The sequence below is a fragment of the Myotis brandtii genome, unplaced genomic scaffold (assembly GCF_000412655.1).
Source record: "Myotis brandtii unplaced genomic scaffold, ASM41265v1 scaffold406, whole genome shotgun sequence".
In the NCBI taxonomy this organism is placed as follows: Eukaryota; Metazoa; Chordata; class Mammalia; order Chiroptera; family Vespertilionidae; genus Myotis; species Myotis brandtii.
The window spans coordinates 1,771,547-1,781,182 of NW_005365599.1; the positions used below are offsets into that span (position 1 = coordinate 1,771,547).

The window sequence follows — 9,636 nt, forward strand, 5'->3', positions numbered from 1 at the left end:
CAGTAAAGGGCCTCATAGGCCATGCTATCTCTTCACTTCCCTGGCATTTACTATCCATAGTCTAATCCATAGTCTAATGAATCCATAGGCTTGTGCATTCCAGTGACTAGTTAATTCTTACCATCCATAGTCTAATGACTCCTATATTTATGTCTTCAGCTCAGGTTGTATCTAGAGCCTCATATGATACAGACAATAGCTGACTGGATCTCTCCAGCAAAATACTGTGCAGACATTGCAAACAGCATATTCAAAACAGATATATTTTCTGAAAACTTACTCTTTCTTTAAAATTCCACAGGAAACCCAATTTCCCCGGCTGAAATACACAATATTTTTGACACCTCCCAGTCTCTTAGATATAGTAATTTTCAATAAAAGGGGTTTTTTTTAATAAAGAAGGAATGAATTGATAAGCTATCATAAAATAGTAGTTATTTTGAATATTTACTCCTTTGGAATAGACTTTGACATTTGAAACATTTAATTTCAAATTGTTATTTTAAAATATGATAGTGTGTTAGTATTTTAGAAAAGTAGAGTCTTAAGGTAGATCAGAGAAAAAACTTAACTAGTGATGTTTCAGCTATTGTAGAAAAAGGATATAGTGAAATCACAAACAAATAATATAATTCCTTTTAAAATCAACAGATAGCAGCAATGAGGAAAGAATATTTTTTGCATGCCTGGAACCTATTTGAATTAGTAATTGCATTAATTGGCATCATAGATGTAATAATTGTTGAGGCAGAGTCCATTTATAACATTTTTGATTTGGATGAAATAGTGGTGTTTTTTAAAGCTATTCGACTTCTTCGCATACTACGCATTTTGAAGGTAAAGAACTATTAAATTATGCAATTTCAAATTTCTTCTCATAGTTTTATAAAATGTAAACTAAAACAAGTTGATGAGTTGTATGGCTTCCACTTCTGTTGGGCTGATGTCTATGTTTCAAATTTTAGATTCCTTTGACAAATTAAGTTTTATAACATAAATATTCAAATTATATTAGAAATTCATTTAGTACATGGAAGTATAGAAATACTCAACATAGCTTTTTCTTTGAATAGAGAGTACATGAAAAATTCCATCTCTATATATAAAAGCCTAAGTGACCATCCGACTGTTCAACTGTCCAACCGGTAGCTATGATGTGCACTGACCACTAGGGGGCAGATTCTCAATGCAGGAGCTGTCGAGCTACAGTAACTTGGCAGTGGAGGTTCTAGAGTGATGCACCCAGAACCAAAGAGGAGGGAGCCTGATTCTGGGGTGCATCACCCAAGAACTGCCCTCTCACAATCCGGGACCCCTCAGGGGATGTTGGAGAGCCGGTTTCAGCCCGATCCCCGCAGGCCAGGCCAAGGGATCCCACCTGCCAGAGGGACCCCATTCACTCCACAGACGACCTTTGAGCTGTGGTGCCGCCCCAGGTGTGGCCAGCCAGGAAGGGACTGTAGGAGGTTGATTCCAGAGCCTGTCCAGCCCGTCTTGCCCAGTCCCACCCCACTGGCCACCATCTAATTAATTTCCTTTCAATGTGCACAAATCCGTGCACTGGGTCACTAGTATTAATATAAGTACAAATTAACCCCCAAGTAATGTTTATTATTATAGATGGCTGGAATAAAAGATTCCCATCTTTTATGACAACAACAACAAAATATAACCATGCAAATCATTCATGGTGACAAAACAAATAAAAATCAAGAAACCAAAAAATATAGATTTTGTGCTATATAAATTTATAGTATTATAGAATCAGAGCATCAAAAATTACTTTTGATTGTCTAATATATCTTTCTGTAACAAGTATGATGGGTAGCTATTTTCTGTATGATTATTTCAATTATATAACACTCCCTCTATCACAAAGTGTTAGAAATATATACATTTATATATACACAGATATATAAATAAATAAATATACACAGATATTCTCTTCTCTCTCTCTCTTTCTGCCTTTTTCTCTATTCATACACAAACAAGACACATACACATATAAGCACTGTGGGAGATACAAAGCTAAATAAGATATATTTCATCTAGATATAAAGCTAACAGATTAGAATCTTTATATTTAGAGCTTTCTTACACGTTTAAAAATACTTTTGTTATTGAGAGGCATAAGCCATCCAGGTATAAAAGTATGCAACTAGTAGCCTTTTCCTTTTTAGTATTATATGAGACCATAAGTTATGCTAATTTGCATTTTGACATGAGGAAGGTAAGGCTTGTGCATTCCAGTGACTAGTTAATTCTTTTTGATAGAAGATATACAAAGTTAACCAAATACTTTAAGTGAAGAAATTGATAAGCCACATAAGAAAAGCTTGTTTATATATCCAGAAAATTATTAACCTTTATCTTATGTCAAATAGTGGGCCCTTGAAATATGAAGACAAATTAGATATAGTTTCTGCCCTCAGACAGTTTATTGAAGAAGAGTTGGGTAAGTACAAAACAGTAGTATGCACAGAATACTAGTGAGACATAAAAGGCTTTCTTTACTAGTTGACACTTGAACTGAATCATGAAGGATGCATGCATATGAGCTCCTTGAGGATTAATGTCAGGTGGTTGGAGGGCAGAGTATGAAGATTATGGAGCACAGCCAGGAATATAGGGAGCAGCCAACTCTGTTGAAGTTAGAGGACTGCACAATGGTGACAGATAACCTGGAGATTTACACCCTCAGCAACAAGACAGTGAGAAGTTAATTGTGGGGTCCAAGAGGGATTATGCACTGAGTGGCCAGATTATTATGACCACCTGACGTTTGTAGGCAAATTAGCTATAATTTCGCCCTGAAGTTGCTAGAGGGCCAGACCATTATAAATAGGGAAGCAGTTTGTTTACAATGACAGTAGAAATGATTTTTTTTTCTGAAGATATGGGTAAACAACGCAATTTAACAGCCTTTGAACATGGGGATATATTTGGTGAGTGGCCAGATTATTATGACCACCCCATCAGTACTTCATTGGGCCACATTTTGCCTTCAATACTGTAGCAATTCTTCTTGGCATTGACTCCACGAGATGTTGAAAGGTGATGAGAGGACTCTGACACTATGCCTGATGAATAGCACTGTTGCAGTTCTGTGAGATTTGATGGTTGTAGAACCAACTGCCTGATGGCTCTTTTAACTTCGTCCCACAAATGCTCAATTGGATTGAGATCTGGTGATTGTGGAGGCCACATAAGCAAGGTAAAGTCTCCCTCATGTTCTTGAAACCACTCCTGCACCGTGGCATGACACATTGTCTTGTTGGAAGAAGCCATCCCATTGTGATACGCCATCAACATGATAGGATGAAATTGACCAGCAACGATTCTTAGGTATGTTGTGCTATTCAGACATTGTTCCACATGAATTAAAGGGCCCAAATCATGCCAGGAAAACATGCCCCAAACCATAACACTGCCCCCACCAGCTTGAATGGTTGTACTCATGCATGTGGGGTGCATGCTTTCACGCTGTTTCTGCCAAATTCTCACTCTGCCATCTGCATGATGCAACTGGAAACGTGATTCATCGGACCACATGACTCTTTTTTCCAATGCTCAACTGTCCAATCCTTGTGTTCCTGTGCGAATTGGAGACATTTTATCTTGGTAACTGCAGACAGCAAAGGTGTTCAAAAAGGCCTTTGGCTTCTATATCCCATACGATGCAGTGTACGGCTAATTTACCTACAAACGTCATAACAATCTGGCCACTCAGTGTAGTTGTGGTATGTTCTAACCCAAATGAACCAACTAACAAAAAGTTTAGCACAGTGGTTCTCAACCTTGGCTGCACATTAGAATCACCTGGGAATCTTTTTAAAATCCTGATTTCTGGGCCTCATCCTCCAGAAATTCTGTTTCCTTGTTATGGGGTGGGGCCACAACATTAGTAACAAAGAAACAGAATTTCCAGAGGATGGGGCCCAGAAATCAGGATTTAAAAAAGATTCCCAGGTGATTCTAATGTGCAGCCAAGGTTGAGAACCACTGGTTTAGCAGAAGATTTAGCAGGTAAAAGTGGCAGTATTTTATAGACAGTCATTTTCTATTAAGCCCAGAAAAGATTGATTGCATTGTTTTCCAAGAACTTAAACCAGTTGAAAATAGCATACAATTCTCTATAAGGAAAATAAGGAAAAAATAAAGCCATCATTTTACACAGGTGGCCAACATTATTAGTTACAGGGAAGTAGCTCTACCCATGAAGTTATAAAGGTATCATGAATACAATAATAAGAGCCTTGACAAGTTACTATCGTTACTGTTAAGAACATGTCATTTCTTAATATTATCTATTTTAGTTAAACAAATCAATGTATAATCAACTAAAATTTTTACAATTTATATTAAATAGCAGTCCTCCTTTTTCAGCTCATAACACCAAAGTTGCTGCAATTTATAGATAAGAGGATGAGTCATCAGCTGTCCTATAAATATGCTATCCTAAAAGGATATGTCCAAGGTGAAGCAGACATAATGACTATAATTGATCAGATTGCAAGTTCTAAGCAGGTTAAACAGGTGAGGAAAACTAAAGACTAAGAAAAGGGTTTATTTTCCCTGCCGTTCAGTTGCCCTCACCCATCATGTTCTCTATCTATATATGTAAATGTGTTCTTAGATCCCTGGTTTGCTAGGTAATTTTTGTAAAAACTTAAACTAGTGTACATTTTATTACTGAAAAGCATTCTTACTAAAATGTCTGTGCCATATTATCAAGTTACAAAGCTCTTGGAACATACCTTGCAGTCCTTGCAGACGCAGTCATGACCCCCATGCGCAGTGGTCCATTCCCTCCCAATGCAAGTTCCAGGATAGATCAGGCTACAGATACATTAAACAGGAAACCCTGGAGGATGGTGAGTGGTGGCAGTGTGGGGCAAATAAAGCTGTTTCGTCATTCACAAAGGTTCCTTCTGTTTCTCTCTATCCCCTATTTTCCCACAGTAAATAGAAAAAGAATTAAAGGATGGGGATCTGGAAAATGGAAAGAAGTAACAATAACTCATCTAAAGGGAACCTTGTCTAGTTCCCTCCTTATGCAGAGGAGAAAAATGAAGCCAAGAGAGTTTATGCCCCCCAAACACATAAGCAGCAAAGAGAATTCTAGGGTCTAAGTTGTAGCTTTTATATTTTATTTTCTCAATTGAGGCAGATTCACACTGACGTGGGCACCGAAGTTTATCAGCTACATCAGAAATTAAATATTTACTTCTTGAGGCAATTTAGAACATTTGAATGCTATGTGTTATATGCCAAAACTTTGTACTTGAGAAAATTAAATATTAAATACTATTAGTAGAACACAAAAAGCAGTGTCTTTCCTCCTTTCAACCCCTATCACTTTAAAACTATTTCCCTAAATTTTGTTTCGTTTCCTAACCACTCATATTTAGCACTGCGATTTGATGATAGACAATAGAAAATAGAAAAGGACTTGCCTCTCTAGGGTGCTGTCCACTTTTAAGCCTCATTTTTGCTCTCACACATCTTGGCCAAACTTTCTAACTCACTTAAGGTTGAAAGCCGCCTCTATGTCCCACATTTGGAGGCTGTCATAAAGTGGAATGGAAAGTACCTACCATGCCCACACTTTTCTGGATCAGTAGGATCCTAAAACAAGTTGCTTTAAAGAAAAATATATGACTCATCTTCAGGCTTCTCAAAACCAACCTTGATGATGCCACTTCCTATCCTCTCCATCAACCTTGCTGGAACAAAATAGAATCCAGTGCACAAAATTCAAGTCCAATCCTTGAAAAGCTTTTCATATTTTCCTCTAGTTATTAATTTAGGTTAAAAATATATCCGTTGCAAATGTTAAGACATGTTATTATAGTTTGTTTTCCAATGGGGATGTTTCTTTTGTTTCGTAGGTGTTATTAAAGAGAATAACGAGGAATACAGTGCATGCTCTGAAAGAGCTAGGTAGGTACCTCTCACCTAAGGATTCATGATCATCTCTTATCATCACTACTGCAGAGAGGCAATGGTTTTGATAAGTAACTTGATCTTTGATAATAAATTACCACTTACTACTACTAATAAAGTGGATAACCTCAACAATCTATAGGATCACATTTTGGGCTGGACCAAATTGTATATTATCTCTCCAAACTTGTTCTATCTGCCTTATGCCACAATGCAGGCCTTTTAACTTCTGTTTAAAGAAAACACATTTGCATGGCATGATTACACATGTTATTATCACCTTATAAATTCTGTTTTTTCTCAAACCAGACATGTGCATACCTTCCTGAACAATCAAAGGAAAGAAGTTATTTTTATCTCCCACTTGCCACAGAGCTGCCATCTGAGGACTTAGGCTTTAGAAAGAATTAAAATCAGAACAGAGCCTCACAGACCTCCGTTGTGGCTCAGTACCCAAACATGGCAACAGCCTATTCTCTGAATCATGCCAGGTCATACTCCTGCTGCTGAACAAATCCCAGGAGTAAGACAGACACACTCATAGCATAACATTCCTGTGTAAGGAGAAGGGGTTTGGGTACCAGATGGTGGGTAGCAAAAGGACACAGCAAGCCTGGGAATGAGGACATGCTTGAGAGAACTTACATGGCAGATACTTGTCAAGCCACACAAGAAGTCATGACCAAGGAAAAGCCCAAATGTACAGTCCAGGAGGATGAAATTCTCATGGGCCTCTGGGAATCCAGACTAGACAGGCAGAGAGTGTAGATGGATGCGGCATGTCCCTGCACAGACAGGGTGAGTGGAAAGACTTAATCAAAAGCCATATCTAAGCCTCCAGTCTGTAGTCAACAGAATAAAAAAGTTAAGTCACGAACTTCAGACTTAGAGCTTAGAAGAGCCGTTCAAGTGTCCAGTTGTATTAATAGAATTGTTAGTCCTGAGACTGAGGCTATCTGTCCTCCTTCACAGCACAAGAATGAGCTGAAGACAAAAAAAAAATGGCAGGCAGAGCTCTGCAAGTACTGGCGAATAGTGGTTGATTGCAGAGGCCTCCTTAGGAAGAGAGACGTCTTCCTGTTTTGAGGGTTGTATTCCATGTATTTAGAGCAGAAATATTAGTTTCTTGTCCAAATGAAATATTTAAACATTTAATTTTTGTTATTTTTCAGGTTACTTAGAGTATGATCACCCAGAAATTGCTGTCACTATGAAAACAAAGGAGGAGATTAATGTCATGCTCAGTTTGGCTAGAGAAATTGTTAGGGTTTTCAGGTTAAGAGGAATTCTTCATAAAATTGAAGCTAATGAGATTAACAAGGTAAGCTAGAATATCTTCAAGCAATTATACTTATTTTCTATATAGTCATTTATGATCTTCAAACCTACTTTGGGCTCTTTCCAATATAGGTCATCCCTGAGATATGAATGTCTAACTTAAAATAGTTCTCTAGAACAAAGCACACAGCACAGAGCATTTTCTTCCCGCAGCTCCGGTGGTCAATTTCTCTTTCCTCTCTTGCCATAGTGAGGGATCACTTCTTTCCAGGATTGGACCCTTCCCTAACACCATATGTAAAAATCTCTTACAAATCACTAAGAATAAGACAGAAAACCCATTTTTCAAAAGATGGGCAAAAGATTTGAATAGGCATTCCACAACAGAAGGTATTCAAACAGCCAATAAAGATAACAAAAGGTGCCAAATACCATTTCATAAGCTTAATACAAATGAAAACTAAAATTAATGACCAATACACAACTACCAGAATTTTTAATTTTTTTAAAACTGACAATACCAAGTGTAGGCAAATAATGGAACAACTGGAACATTAGAGTGGGAGTGTAACTTGATGCAATCACTTTAGAAAATCATTTGGCAAAATCTAGTAAATTTGACTATATATCTTATGACACAACAATTAGATGATATGACTATATATTCAACAGAAATATGTACATATGTATAGAAAATACTCATAGAAACATTACAAAGCCCCAAACTGGAGCACCTAAAGTATTAATCAATAGTAGACAAAGCTGTGGTATAATTATACAACATAAGCATATACAACAATGAAAATAACATGAGTGCATTTTTGCTCCCTGCACATTGTAGATGAATCTCAGAAACATAATGTTGAGCAAATGAAAGCAGACAAAAACAAGTATATAATCTCTGATTTTATGCAAATAAAGCTGAAACCCAGACAAAGCTAGATTTGGGTGATAGAAGAATGATTATCTTTGTATAGGAGCAATGACAAGTAGATAACATAAGGAAGGATTTTAGGATACAGAAAATGTTTTATTTCTGAATCTGGATGCTGGCTACCCAGATGTTTTCACATTGTAAATGTTCTTTGAATGAACTTTTATGGTCTGTGCTTTTTTGGCCTAACTGCTGCACTTTAGTAAAAAGGTTTACTTTGAAAAGCTTAATCTATGACTTTAGAATATGATAGCAGAAAAATGCTGTAAGAAGAGAGAGGTTGGAAGTTTCCATGGAAAAACCAAAGTCTCAGAAAAGCAAAAAAAAAAAGAAATGGTGCAAACCCATAATTGTTTTAAACATTCTGTGAACACTAGTTTTGTTCATCTTCTTTCTTAAATCTTTTTATTTTAGTTAATAATGGACAAAAAAAGAGAATTGCTTGATTTTGAACCCATTGTCAAGTCACTTACTCTTACTGAAGCACTATACCATATTCCATGGTTAGATAAAAACAGTGACCATGTAAACTTTATTCAGGTAATATTTTTATTTCCTACTAATGTCTTCTTTAATGAAATATCTTTAATGTACCAACAAATTATCTTTTAAAAAAAATAATGATTTAACCATGATATTCTCCAGGTTAAAATTCTTTTTCTTTCTTTTTTTTGTTTTTTGTTTTTGTTTTGTTGTTGTTGTTAATCCTCACCTGAGGATATTTTTCCTTGATTTTTAGGGAGAGTGGAAGAGAGAATCGATGTGAGAGAAACACGTCAATTGGTTGCCTCCTGCATGAGCCCAACCAGGGCCTGGGTCAAGGAGGAGACTGCAACCAAGGTATGTGCCCTTGACTGGAATCAAACCCAGGACCCTTTAGTCTGAAAGCTGATGCTCTATCCACTGAGCCAAATCAACTAGGGCCAGGTTAAAATTCCTTAAATGTCCTTTATTGCCTATAGGATAAAATCAAAATCCCTTTGAATGGCATGCAAAGTCTTCTACAGACTGCTTCCTGCCTATCTTTCCATCTTCATCTTCTGTTGCTCATTCATCTTATACTCTATATTCTATACTGAACCATTCATGGTGCTTCAAACATTTTATACTGTTTTCTAATTCTATTCCTCTGTGGGTATTATTTACTTTTCTTGAAATGCCCTTTTTTCTCACCTTTTTTTTCCCCGAACTTTCCCTGATTATTGATTCTCTGAAAACATTCCTGCAGAGGGTACACAGAAAAGTAGGCTTTGGGGTCAAACACCCAAAGGAGATGATCTACCAATAGATCATCCTGTGTGGTCCATCCCCAGTTTGAAGGACCAAAGGGGTTGCCATTGTACTCATTATATATCTTTATTATAACATTAAGTATATACATTACAATCATCTTTATATCTCCCTCATGAACTATATATTTTTTTATCTTTAAATTCTTTATTAGTTAAGGAATTAAAAATGTGTCCTCATTCCCCCCC

The 9,636-nt window shown here is 36.8% G+C and overlaps 1 protein-coding gene across 1 annotated transcript in view; it reads left to right on the forward strand.

The window, feature by feature from the left end:
* SLC9C1 (solute carrier family 9, subfamily C (Na+-transporting carboxylic acid decarboxylase), member 1) overlaps positions 1-9,636 on the forward strand; it is a 101,142-nt gene that overhangs the window by 63,444 nt on the left and 28,062 nt on the right. Inside the window, exons 18-22 of the mRNA XM_005873327.2 lie at positions 652-837; positions 4,387-4,536; positions 5,892-5,943; positions 7,119-7,267; positions 8,573-8,698. Coding sequence (XP_005873389.1) covers positions 652-837; positions 4,387-4,536; positions 5,892-5,943; positions 7,119-7,267; positions 8,573-8,698 — 663 coding nt within the window. The remainder of the gene's footprint in view (positions 1-651; positions 838-4,386; positions 4,537-5,891; positions 5,944-7,118; positions 7,268-8,572; positions 8,699-9,636) is intronic.